The sequence below is a fragment of the Petaurus breviceps genome, unplaced genomic scaffold, assembly GCF_028583685.1.
Source record: "Petaurus breviceps papuanus isolate PSGF00001 unplaced genomic scaffold, PetGlider_PUasm1.0 688, whole genome shotgun sequence".
Classification (NCBI taxonomy): Eukaryota; Metazoa; Chordata; class Mammalia; order Diprotodontia; family Petauridae; genus Petaurus; species Petaurus breviceps.
This window is the reverse complement of record NW_027186457.1, coordinates 10,119,304-10,133,661: the sequence shown is the minus strand read 5'-3', so window position 1 is coordinate 10,133,661 and position 14,358 is coordinate 10,119,304. Positions and strand designations below refer to the sequence as shown.

General features: G+C 39.5%; 1 protein-coding gene across 2 annotated transcripts in view; it reads left to right on the top strand.

Annotated features, from left to right (window-relative positions):
* The window catches only part of SPHKAP (SPHK1 interactor, AKAP domain containing), a 169,242-nt gene that overhangs the window by 138,543 nt on the left and 16,341 nt on the right, over positions 1–14,358 (top strand). For both annotated transcript variants that reach the window (XM_069104607.1, XM_069104608.1), the window contains exons 6-7: positions 5,318–5,573; positions 7,132–10,939. In XM_069104607.1, coding sequence (XP_068960708.1) covers positions 5,318–5,573; positions 7,132–10,939 — 4,064 coding nt within the window. The remainder of the gene's footprint in view (positions 1–5,317; positions 5,574–7,131; positions 10,940–14,358) is intronic.

The window sequence follows — 14,358 nt, the reverse complement described above, 5'->3', positions numbered from 1 at the left end:
AAGATTTTGAGTTACAACTTTTTCTCTCCCCATCTTTCCCCTACACCCCACCCAAAATAGCAAGCCTACTAAATACCCCTTCCCCCAATCTATCTCTTATATCCTCCCCTTTGCCCCCCAAACTTTCTAGTAGAGAAAAATGGGTTTCTATAACCTAGTACCTGTACATCTTATTTTCCAGTTGTATGTAAAAAAAAATTTTTTTAACATTTGTTTTTAAAACTTTGAGTTCCAGAAATTTTTTTCCCTTCTTCCCTCCTCACTCGCCCCCACTGGGAAGCAATTCAATATAGATTGTACCTGTGTAGTTACCCATATCATTTCCATAATAGTTATATTGTGAAAGACTAACTATATTTACCGCCATCCTATTCTGCCCCCCCGACTTAATCTATTTTCTCCTTTGACCCTATCCCTTTTCAAAAATGTTTGCTTCTAACTACCCTCTCCCCCAATCTGCCCTCCCTTCTATCCTCCCCCCTCTTATCCCCTGCACCCCTATTTTCCTGTAGGGAAAAATACCCTATTGAGTGTGTATGTTATTCCCTCCTTAGGCCAAATTCAATGAGAATCAGGTTGTCCTTTTCCCTTTTACCTTCCTGCTCTTCCCCTCCATTGTAACAGTTTTCTCTTGCCTCTTTTATATGATAATTTACCCTAATCTATTGCTCCCTTTCTTCTTCTCCCAATAAATTCCCCTCTCTCCTCTTAATTTTATTTTTTAAATATCATTCCTTCATATTCAACTCATCCTGTACCCTTTATGTATACATGAACATACAAATACCCACACTCACATATATGTTTCTATATGCATACATCCTCCTATACATACATATATATGAATGTGTATGTGTATATATACATTCCCTTCAAATATCTTCATACTGAGAAAAGTCTTATGAGTTACAATTATCATTTTTCCATGTAGGAATGTAAATAGTTCAACTTTAATAAATTCCTTAAGATTTCTTTTTCCTGTTTACCTTCTCATGCTTCTCTTGCTTCATGTATTTGAAAGTCAAATTTTCTGTTCAGTTCTGGTGTTTTCATCAAGAATTCTTGAAAGTCCTCTATTTCATTGAATGACCATATTTTTCCCTATAGCATTATACTCAGTTTTGCTGGGTAGGTGATTCTTGGTTGTAGTCCTAGCTCTTTGACCTCTAGAAAATCATATTCCAAGCCCTTTGATATCTCAATGTAGAACTGCTAGGTTTTGTGTTATCCTGATTGTTTCCACAGTACTCAAATTGTTTCTTCCTGACTGCTTCTAGTATTTTCTCCTTGACCTGGGAACTATGGAATTTGGTTATAATATTCCTGAGAGTTTTCTTTTCGGGATATTTTTCAAGAGGCGATGGGTAAATTCTTTCAATTTCCATTTTGCCCTCTGGTTCTAGAATATCAGGGCAATTTTGCTTGATAATTTCTTGAAAGATGGTGTCTAGACTCTTTTTTTGATCATGGCTTTCAGGTAGTTCAATAATTTTTAAATTATCTCTCCTGGATCTATTTTCCAGGTCAGTGGTTTTTCCAATGAGATATTTCACATTGCCTTCTATTTTTTCATTTGTTTGGATCTGTTTTATAGTATCTTGATTTCTCATAAAGTCATTAGCTTTCAATTGCTCCAGTCTAATTTTGAAGGAGTTATTCTCTTCAGTGAGTTTTTGAAATTCCTTTTCCATCTGGCAAATTCGGATTTTTAAAGCATTCTTCTCCTCATTAGCTTTTTGGGCCTCTTTTGCCATTTGAGTTAGTCATTTTTTAAGGTGTTATTTTCTTCAGTGTATTTTTGGGTCTCCTTTAGCAGGCTGTTGACTCACTTTTCATGATTTTCTTGCATCATTCTCATTTCTCTTCCCAATTTTTCCTCCACTTCTCTTACTTGATTTTCAAAATCCTTCTTGAGCTCCTCCATGGCCTGTGACCAATTCATATTTTTCTTGGAGGCTTTTGGTGCAGGAGTTCTGGCTTTGCTGTCTTCCTCCCACTCAATGCCTCGATCCTTTTTGTCCCCCAAAAAGGATTCTATTGTCTGTTTGTGTTTCTATTGCTTGCTCATACTGGCAGCCAATTACTTGACTTTTGAGCTCTTTGCCACAGTAGAACTCTGCTTCCAGAATGGAGAGAGCTATGTCCAAAATTGCTGGGGTTTTTGTAGCTTCCAGCACTATTAGTTGGGTGCCCTCTCTATAGCCCTCACACCCTCTGGCTCACTGGTCACACACCCCAGGACCACCACCCAAGACCAAGATCCAGATCCAAGCAGTCAAAACAAAGGTGATTACCCTCTGAATGGTTGCTTGGTCCCCCTACAATCTTCAGGTCAGGAACTATGGAAGAAGCCACGTGGCAGCGGCTTCAGCCACTGTACCTCCTCTGCTTCTCACTCCAGGGGTAGCAGCCAGACTGAACTCTTCTATCCTCCCCTGGACCAAAAAAGTTCCAAGGTGACCTTTTACTTTGTCTTTCACATTTATGGATTGAGAAGTCTGGAAACTGCTACAGCTGCTGGTGATTTAATCTCCTGAAGTCTGCTCTAGCCACTCCCAGCATGCTGCGATGGACCCTTTCTGCAGGCCTTCCAGGCTTCCTTCAGCAGGAGATCTGTTTCTCTCTGTCACTTTGTGTGTTCTGTAGCTCTAAAGTTTCTTTAGAGTCATTTTTTACACATATTGGAAGAGGTGGAAGCCGGAGCCTTGTGGAAATCCTGTTTCTTCTCTGCCATCTTGGCTCCACTTCCCTACTGTCTCTCTTTTTACAAATAAGGAAACTTAAGTAATTTGCTCAAGGTCAGTGTCTGAGGCAGGATTTTAATTCAGGTCTTTTCTGACCCCAAGTCCAGCATGCTGCATACTGTGCCCCCTAGCTTCCTCTGTACATGACAGAGGTTGTGCAAGTCACCAAAGAAAAGAAGGTGGAAGGACTTTGCTCCACACATGGAGACTGTATAGTATCTACAAAACCAGTCAGAGTTGCCTTAATTCAAAATTGCTGTCTTTGTCCTGCCATGTGGAATTAGAGGATATGTGTTCAAATCCCAGCTCTGATCTTTGCCACTTCTGTGACACTGAGCATTTCACTGAACCTTGGTGAGCCTGTTTCCTTGCTGGCAAAATGAGAAGACTATACTAGCTGACCTCTAAGATTTCACCCAACTAAAGCTATGATTCTGTGAACCTGGGATCAGGACAGAGGTCATGCATGATTCTGGGCACATTATGGGAAAAGATTAATTCTAACTTTGTTTCTATCAATGCATTTGATCATCCATAATGATTTCTATACCCATGAAGAGAAAACAGGAGTCAGTTTAAGAATTTTGTGATAAATAATTAGGAACCATTTGTTGGTTGGTTATACTTGAACTGGTATTTCACTAAAGAAAAAAAGATATGCTAAGGACATTTTTTTCTAATTAAATGTAGCAAATATTAATCATATGCCTACTAATGAACTGGATTAGTGGAAATTTGGGGCATATTTAGGGCCAGTGAAAAATCTCTTCTTTCTTCAAAAGATTTTTTGGTTTTTCAATTATCCACAGATTGCATGGCGTCGTGTTTACAGACTAATAATACAATATGAATGGAAATTCATTCTCTACAAGTATTTACTTGCAAAGGAGTTTTCTTTGAAGACTTTCTTTTTCTTTCTTAGATCTTTAATGAATTGAAAGTACCTCCTCCTTATGCTTTTTTTTCATATTTGAGAGAACTTCAGTACTCATTTGAAAAATTCCAAATGATACCCAAGAGTTCCTTGGAAAAAAGATGCTGACATTGAGTAGACCTGACTATACAGTTGTGTGTGCCTATCTTTAATCACGCTTGGTCAAGGAGAGTTTGTTTGAAAAGTAAAAGGTTATTGGTCAAGAATTCATTCAAAATCCTAGGCACAGCTCTTCATGTTTTCTATAGTACCTTGTTAGAGGATCATTAACTAGCTGCTAACATACCTTTTTCAGTTCTCCTACTCCTGAAGGATTCTATCTTATAGAGAGAGAGAGACACATATATAATATACATATATATGTATATGTGTGTATATATATATATAATATCTTCTATACTTCATGCTTCAACCAACTGAACACTCCCTTTAAAACTCATTGTTCACCTTATTTGTTTACATACACCCAAACTTCCCAGAGGGAAGAGCATTCAATTTGGACTTAGAAGAGATAATTCTGCCCTTTGTTAGATCCAAGGCCAAATTTGTTCTTATGGACCCTCATTAATCATGTGGTACAAATGAGGGATAAATTAGGAAGAAGAGAAAGGAGAGAAAGATAAATCTGGCCCTTGTGAGTCCCAACCCAGTAGGCATTCTTCAGCAAAGCCCTAGTAATTCCTGGTAGAAACAATGAAGTTGTTGCCATTTCCATGACCTCCTACTAATCTCAGGGTTTAGTGTCCAGCCATTCTAGGGCTTGATCCTATCTCAGATGGCAACAGAGTATATATGCAGAAATTAGTATTCTCTTAAATTCATCCCAGGATAAGGATAGAAGTTGGAGGAACATTATCACGGAGAGTTATTTCACCTTTGACTTCAGGCACAGAACTATGACCCAGAACCCATATTTTTGTGACCATTTCACTTTCTGTTTCCATATTTTTGTACTTGGATGGTATAAGGAGGAATCCCTGTCTACAAAGTGCTTTGAAAATGAAAAATGTTCATTACCTGGCTAAAATTAGACACCACTGGGCCTTATATAGCTTTAAAGGGACAGCAAGAAAAGCCATCAGCCACAATCTTGGCTCACAGAATTGAACAGCCAACATACCCACCCAGGCATCAGACTCCCACTTCAACCTCATTAGTACCACATTCTACCCAACTGAACTAACCTGCTTGAGATAAATAATGAGGACCTTTCAGAGACAGATGACTCACTTCCAAGGGATTCCTATAGGAATCTCCTTATTCAAAAATGGAAGTCTATTATCAGTGGCAGAAATATAATGTTTGACTTCAAATGAATCAAAAATTTTCCTTAGTGTCACCTAAGTAGATACAAAAAATGCTAAAGTGAAAGAAGCTGGAACTTTATTCCTATTAAATGAGGAAACAATTTGACATACAACTGTTTCCCTTATACTAAAATATCTCCTTGGCACTTTGTCTTCCCAAGCTTCCTTCTTGATCAACCAGCGCATCAGTTTCACCATAAAAGCTATTGCAAATTTCCAAACCAAAGTTCTATTCTTGATCTCAGGATCTTCCACAGAGATCTGTGAATGGACAGGGGGGAAATCAAGTGAAGTTTTGTTTCTTTAATAGTTTCTCTTTTTTTTTCTCCTAGTATCCTTGGCTGCCAGACATATGCTTGGTTCAATGTGCAAGGGGGAACAGACAAAACAGTACAAACTGTATCATCTTTGAAATCAACAAATTTCTGATCGGCCTTGAGTTGGTGCAGGAGAGGCAACTACATCTGGAAACCAATGTCTTCAAGGTGGAAGATGACACCAATTGCTCTGTGTCCTCAATAGAAGAGGACTTCCTCACAGCATCGGAGCACTTAGAGGATGAGAGTGAGGTGGATGAATATAAAAATGGTAAAAGTCACCCAACAGTCCCATATTCACCCAACTGAACTAATAATGTACTTCAGATAAATAATGGGGATCACTCAAAGATGTCTGACCTGTTTCCAAGGACTCCTATAAGTATGGGGTTACAAACTTAGAAGGGAGGGGCGGGGAAAGGCCATCTTAAGTCTCAGAGATTCTGAGCATGTAACTTTGATTTTCCATTCATAAAAAGGATATTACTGATGACAAGAGGTACTGACTTCAAGATGTCGATGAAATTAATATAGCAGAATGAGTTCTACCCCTACCATCCTTTTTTTTTACTGGAATTAAAGGGGATAGGCTAAGGGAAGTATGAGCTAGTATTGTTTAGGAATTCAGTAGTGACTGTAAAATGATGTGTGTGGTGAGATGCTGTCTTGTACCAAGGATACTTGGTGTGTAATATATTATCTTATAGATTTAGACCTGAAAGGGATTGTTGTTATTCAGTCATTTAATTGTGTCTAAGCATACTTTGTCTACATTATAGCATCATATAGATTTAGAGCTAAAAGGAATCGTTGTTGCTGTTGTTGATTCATTTAGTTGTGTCCAATTCTCCATGATTTCAATGGACCTCCATGCTGTCTTCTTGGCAAAGATACTGGAGTGGTTTCTCCATTTCCTTTTCCAGTGTTCTCCCATTTGACAAATGAGAAATTGAAGCAAAGAGGGGTTAAGTGACTTGCCGAGGGTCACATAGCTAGTAAGGATCCAAGGTCATTTTTGAACTCAGATCTTGTGTAGTCTAAGCCTGGAGCTCTATCTACTCTACCACCTAGCTACCCTGAAAAGGATTGTAGAATCCATCAGTTCCAACCCTCTCACTTTACATATAGCGGAACTAAAGTACAGAAGCTAAATGACATGTTCAAGGTCACATAATTCGTGAAGCCAGATTTGAACAAAGGACTTCCTAACTCCAAGCCCAGTGCCCTGTCTTTAAGATATACATGAAGCAGTTTTGTAACTGCCAAGATTCTGAGGATCTGAGGAAAAGGGAGGACCCTACTACTGATTTCTCGTTGCTTCTATAACCACAGATAGTGAACCTACCCTTATCCTGCTACTCATAGAGGGGAGCCCCAGAAACTGCTGCTTATATCCTTAAAGTTTGTTCCACAAAAGATTCAGAGCTAATATCTGGGGCTCCCCTCTAAGACTAAAGAGTAGCCATTGTGAGTAGTCAGGGGAGGAGGGATAGAGGTGGGGGGGGCGGAGATACAGGACTATGGTGCTCTTTCTGGTAGCTTTCTAAAGTATGAAGCTTGTTGTCCATTATACAAATAATTTCTAACATCCAGTTTAAGTATATGTTGGACCCTCTGATAAAAGCTATATTATTTCTTGGCTTCCCAGAATCAAAGTTAGAAAATTTTTAAGTTGAGTGTTTTCTTCTCTCAAAGGACACCAAAAAAATGCTATTATAATGGAAATTATTCAGCCTACTGCCTCATAGGCATTTTTTTTGCTCATCTCCTTGAAAAAAATGACAACTTGATATCCAAAAGCTAATAATGACCCTATTTCTTTTCTCTAGGTTATGAAAATGTAAATATCTCAGTCAATGTTTCAGAAAGTAAGAAATCAAAGGGAGCTACACAAGGGGATCTGAATTGCAAAAAGGGAAAATTACGTTATGCTTTTGAAGAAAATTATATTTGCAAAGATAATGCCATTTCACATAAATCCTCAAGGTATCTGGAAGGAACACTGAGGAAAGCAGCAGAAATTATCTTGCCAAGTACAGAGCAATTGACCCAGCAACAGCAACAGAAAGGTGACATATCTGGGGAAGAGGAACCAGCCACTAGCAATTTTGCAGAAAGCTCTAAAGGTCCAGTGGAAAGTTCTCATGCCTTGCAAACTCTGGACAAAAGACATTTGGACAGAATGGTTAAAGAAGAACTAACATCTGTGTGTGACACCATCTTAAAACATAATGGAAACCCAGACCCTGAGGAGAGTCTGAAAAATGAAGAACAATGTTATCCTCCTCTGCAAGATGAAGGCAAAACAACTGGAGAGTATGCGACAAATCTGGCAGAATCTGTCCTGCAAGATGCATTTATTAGGCTGTCCCAGTCTCAACCAACATGTCCTATGAAATCTGTGGCAGATGTCCCCATTAAAAATGCTTTGATTTCAGAAGGCTGCACTGCAGAAGACATAGAGCTCCCTAGGTCATGGCAAGAACTTCCCAAAATAGTCATTGTACAGAGTCCAGACAGTGGGGAAGCTGGATCTGAATGGCCTGGGACAAACCCGCCAAACCTTAGCCACTGGACACAATCTGGTCCCTCAGCTGAAATTACAGGAGAACTTCATGAAGAGAAGTCCATCAGAGCTCCCCAGAGTGCTCTAGAAGTAGCTTTAGCTTGTGCTGCTACTGTAATTGGAACTATTTCCAGTCCTCAGGCCACTGAAAGATTCAGATTAGAACAAGAAACTTCAGTGGCTAATGGTCAAATGCCAGGCAATGAGGAGCTTCAAAGACAATCCACCCAAGTACTTCAGGAAGCCACAAGTATGGAATATTCATTTCCATCAGCACTGTGTGGCATGACTCAGGTGGCTAGTGCCGTCGCTGTCTGTGGTCTTGGGGAAACGCAAGAAGATAAGTATCCCGTGGCATCAAGTGGCCTCTTGTCTGCAGCAGAAGCCTCAGCAGCAGTCACCCTCCATGGCAGCATAGCCATGGGCAGTAACATGGAGACCTTGAACAAAAGCATTGCAGAAGCCCTTCTCAAGGAGGCCTCTAAGGTTCTGACTAAGCCTAATACCTACAGCAGCATTGGAAACTTTATGGAGTCGATGAATGGAAGGATTATTGAAACCATGTCCAGGCCTCAAATCTCTTGCTTAGATAAAATCCTTGGGGATGAACTAGCAGAGGATTTATCCAATGTTATCCTGAAGCACTCCCTTGAAGAAGCTAACCAGAAAAAGAAAATGATCTACTCTGAGGTCACTGGGGATGCAGACGAGAAGACCCAGGACATCTTCATGGAGACTGTAAATGAACTTCTTTTCAATGTGATGTATTTCACGTTCAAGAAGGTGAGCAATATCACACAGTTCAGTGAGCATCCCCCCATCTTTTCTAAGGAGAACAACAGATGGAGAGGAACAGAAATAGACCGTCAGCTAACAGAGACAGCAGCTAGTCAAACAGTCCCAAGAGCTCCTGACTATTCCAGCAATGGCACAATTAATAATCTGTGCAATACTGGTGCTGTCAAAGATCTTGTAGATGCCACACATCCAAAAAGAGATAATAATAGCAGAGGAATGCCAAACATTTTTGAAAGCCCCATTCTTCAATCAGAACTGCCTTTTAATAACAACACCCATAATTCAATGGCTACAAAAACATCTCCTAAGAAAAGATACCCAAAACAAACCACTGGAGATTACCCCAGAGTTCCTACTCAGAGACTCAGTCACAATAGAAATGGACTCAGATCCTTTTCAGATCCATTACCAGGCAGTGGGATGCAAGAACTAATGTATGCTGAATCTACTATCAACCCAGACACCCGGGAAAAATACAAGCATGACAGTCAACTCAATACTGAAGTTCAAGCTAACCTGTCTCAATTAGGGAGCAACTTGATGCTTCCGTCTCAACCTATGCCACAAGTTAAACATTCAACAGATAACTACTGTGTAATAGACTTTGCTGAAGAATTAGCAGAAACCGTTGTCTCCATGGCAACAGAAATAGCTGCAATCTGCCTGGATAATTCAAATGGAAAGCAACCCTGGTTTTGTGCCTGGAAAAGGGGAAATGAATATCTGATGACACCAAGTTTGTCCTGTCGAACTCTGAAAAGAAAGAAGGAAACCCAAGCCAATGGATCCATTGTCAGGAAGCACAAGCCCCCTCGACTTAGTGAGATAAAAAGAAAAACAGATGAGCACCCTGAACTCAAGGAGAGGCTAATGAACAGGGTGGTGGACGAGTCTGTAAATCTTGATGATGTCCCAGACTCTGTTAACATCTTTGCCAATGAAGTAGCTGCCAAGATTATGAACCTGACAGAGTTTTCCATGGTGGATGGAATTTGGCAAGCTCAGAGTTATTCTCGAAACAGGTTACTAGGTGAAAGGTTGAACCGTGTGAAGGCATCTAGCTGTGAAAGCATCCCCGAAGAGGATTCAGATTCCCGAGGATTTGTAAACAGCCTGGGTTTAATGAATACCTTGAGCCAGCCAGTGAGCAGAGCCAGCTCTGTCTCCAAACAGTCCAGCTGTGAGAGCATTACAGATGAGTTCTCCAGGTTCATGGTGAATCAAATGGAAAGTGAAGGGAGGGGATTTGATTTACTGCTAGATTACTATGCTGGCAGGAATGCAAGTAGCATCCTAACCTCAGCTCTGCAGCAGGCGTCTCGAAAGAACGGACACCTCAGTGTGAAGCCCAGCTGTCCCTCTAAGCAATCCAGCACAGAAAGTATAACTGAGGAGTTCTATAGGTACATGCTAAGGGACCTCGACAGAGAGAGCAAAGACAGTATCTCCTCTAGCAGAAGCAGCCGAGACTGGGGCACCAGTTTGCTACCTCCTTCCCCCCGGTCCCCGTTTTGTTACAGACAGTTCTCAGTGCCAGAGAGCAGGTCTTCTTGTGCCAAGCTAACAGTGAATGCTCCAGTCAAAGCAAACTCTCTGGATGGCTTTGCTCAGAATGGCCAGCAAGACTTCTTAAGCGTTCAGCCAGTCAGCAACGTGTCTTCATCAGGCCTTTGCAAGTCTGACTCTTGTTTATATCAGAGAGGGAGAACGGACCAGATCACAAGCATGCTAATTCATGAGACATGGACAAACTCAATTCAAGCCCTTATGCAAAAAAACAAAATCATAGCAGATGAGACAGAAGCAACAGATGCTGATCCTGTTTCAAGAGGTTCTCCCTGTCACATAAAACAGTATGCTAACAGATTAGGTGCAAGCATTGAGGAGAATGGAAACATTCTGCTGGTGGTTCGTCAAGATTCCTCTGCTTGCACAAATAAAGACTCAGTAACAGAAAACAGACATCTTCCCACTGCAGCTCCAGACCAAGCAGTTCCTCCCGTGGAACAAACACAAGTAGACTTTAAAAAAGAACATTTTCCCAGCCATGGCACTGGTCTAGGGAGTCACACAGGTGCATCCTCTTGCTTGAGGGAAGTACCTTTGATTCAGATTGAAACTGATCAAAGGGATGATCTTGTTGAAGAATCTGAAGCCATTCATTCCCAAAATATCTGCACTGGAAAAGCAAAAGAAAATGATGTGAATAAAGAAAAGGACCCTGAACTGGACAGTGGCAGAAACACAGCTACAAGCTCCATCACAAACAACAGGTAGGTCAAGAATACTATGTGTACTCTGCCATGTACATGGACTGGCCTTTACAATAAATAGCATTTCACCATAGATATTAGAGATGAGAAAGGATTCAAGGAATTCTCGGGTCTTGATTCCTTTCCTTTAAGCAGGCAATGCCTTCTTATCCCCATCTCATAGATCGAACAACTGAAGCCCATGGGCATTGGTTGTCAATTCCTACTGTCAATTTCTACTATAAAATCCTTTATAGATTTACCACAAATCCAGAAGAGTATTAAATATGAGCTCATTTCAATATTCCTTTTTACCCTTATAATTGAAAGACTTTGAAAGCAAGAAATAACACAAATGTCCTTTTAAAACTATATAGAAATTGGAAAGATGACTTCAAGTTTAAAAATCCTAGAGTTCTTCTAATTCAAATACTTTGGAATCAAATAACTCAAAAATCATCTAGTCCAAAATCTTACTTAAGACAAAATTTTACCTCTCTATATCATCTCCAACAAGTAGTGACTCAGCCTGAGTACTTTCAAGAACAACAAACTCACTAGTTCACATGACAGTCCTGAACATAAACGTTTTCCTTATACTGAACCAAAAATCTGACTCTCTGTAACTTCCATCTGCTGATCCTACTTCTGCTCTCTGGATCAAACCAAGTCTAACACGGCTGTCCTTCAAATACTTCAAGAGTAGGAATAGCTCCCTAAGTCATTCAGGGTAAGAATCCACAGCAGTTCTATTTTTCATGTAACCTGGTTTCAGGTAACTTCATCATCCTGGTGACCCTCTTCTGAATGTATTCCAGTTTGTCAGTGTCCATCTAAAATCCCATGCCCAGAATTGAATGTAATAATGCAGATGAGGTTTGATAAAGAGGATGTCAGGACTGACTTCTTCTATTAATATAGCCTAAGAAAAACATTAGCAATCTAGTTTAGTCATGTTACAGTTATGGATGTTCACTGCTTAAAAATAAGACTTGAATACATTTGTTTAGCACAGAAATTACTTTAAAATCACAAGTCCCAATAGACAGGTTGAAAATATCCCAAATCAAATTTTACCATTCTTGAAAATATTCATTCATGATCCCTTCCCACCCCTGTCACTAGGGAAAGAGCAATCAAATACTTAGTAGCAATAAACACCGATTCTCCAGAGAAGTACAGGAATGGTAGGGGAAGGGAGAGAGGAAGGGCAGAAGGGGAAATGTTTTCTATTTTTCTAACTTTCCTCATGTTCTTACAACCATCTTTCTTTCAGATTTGGTTTCTTCTTGTTTCATATAGGAACCCCTTGATCCGTTTTTACATGAATAAACTGGGGCACCCAAGGATACAGAGCTAGTGAGTGTCAGAGGTACACTTTGAACGCAAGGCTTCCTGGTTCCAAGTCCAGCAATATTAACTGCTATCCTATGCTACTTCTGAGTTTGGGAAAGGCATAACTACATGGTTCATCTGAAATAGAACTATATTTTGCTATCTCTATGGCTTAATGATTAGAAGTAGTGACATTATAAGAATTGGGGAAATGGTGAGTGATGGACATGATTTCAGACTCATGAAAGGATGACTTCTTTCACAGGATGAGGAATAGCTATTGTCTATTATCAAAAGAGGGCAGAACTAAAGCAATGTAGGTAGATGTGTCTAGTACAGTATCAACAAGAATAAAAAAATAAGGGGGGAATTCAGGAGATATTTTGAAGGAAAAAAGGAATAAGAAAGAGTCAAAGAAAACCCCAAAGTTACTAGCCTGAGAGAAAGAAAGAATAGCAGTGCCCAACATAGAACCAGGGTATTTGGAAAGAAGACAAAGTTTGGGATGAGGCTGTGATCAGAGGGAGATAAACTTAAGTTTAGACTTTTGAATACTAAAATGATGGAGTGATATCCAAACATAAAGAGACCTAGGGTCAGAGATCAAGTGAAAAATCAAGACTGTTTTATGAGTGATCCACTTGGAGGTTATAAATGAAACCATGACAGTGGATGAGAACTTCAGTGACAGCAAAAGCATAAGAAAACAGAAAGAATACTGAACCTGAAACCAAAAACCCAAGGTAATTAATAAAAGTTCAGCCCTGGGCAAACCACTCTGACCACCAGTTTCTTTATCAGTAAAATAATTGTCTTAGAATAAATACTTTCTTCCTTCCAGCTCTTACATTCTCTTATTATGAGATACCATGTAAATGTTCAAGTCAATGACCATTATTTAATACCTGCTGTGTGTGAAAGACACTATACTAGGTGCTAGGAATGCAAAGATAAAAAGGAAACTATTCCTGCCCTCTAGGAGCTTACATAATGCTGGAAAGAAAGGCTGAAGGCAGAGTTCTAGAAACACCCAAGTTTAGAGATAGAGAGGACTGAGAGAAGCGAGGAAAACAGAAAAAGAACTAATAAAATCATAATAAAGCTAGAAAATGAAATGGCATGAAAGGTAAGAAGGGGGCAGTTTTGTTTTGTTTAATTTTAAAAGGCTGGTAAATTTTATTAAAATGCTGCAGAAACAAAAAAGAATGAAGAAAAGAAAAGGATTTAGCAAGATGGTGGTCAGTGGTGGTCAATTTCAGTAAGCTAATAGGACCAGAAATGATGTTATAGTAGTATTAAGATGGGAATAAATAGGAAATGGTGTGGTGGAATGTGGTGTTTTGGAAAGTGAATTTTCTCAGGACTCAAAGGACCAGGATACAAATGTTGACTTTGCTAATTGCTACCTTTGTGACCTTCAACTATGGATTTAAGTTTCTTTATACTTAAACTGAAGAGAATGGATTGGACTATAAGACCATAGGTTTGGAACTTAGAAACCATCAAGTCAGATCCCCCTCATTATACAAATGAGGGAACTAAGGTACAGAGAAGATAAATCATTTGCCCAGGGTCATATAGCTGGGACATATATGAAGCAGAATTTGAACGCAAGTATCCTGTCCCTGTCCTCTATATTAAACAAATTCTAAAGCCTATGAAATCCAACAGCAATAATGAGGTTCCAGAAGAGTCAGGAAGAAATGGGATTCAGGCATAAGTATTCCAGTTTTTCCATGAATCAATGGTCTTATCAATATTGGTACTCAGTGTACATTTCAACCTATCTATGCCTTTTCATTCTGTGTGACTCTGGTTCATAATTCTTGTTGAATAAATATATCTTAGAATATCTACTGAAGATACTAGAGGCTTTCCTCTAGACCCTAGAGTCTAGGACATTTAACATTTCACATATACCAGTGCAATACTCAGGCCTCTGCTTTCCTTCATTCCTGGAACAGCCAATCTCCTTTTCTAATCATATATATATATTTTAAAAGCAATTGGGGTTAAGTAACATGCCCAAGGTTACACGGCCAGTTTTTTTTGCGTGGGTGTATCAGCAATGCCATATTCACAATGCCTATAGAGATTACAAATAT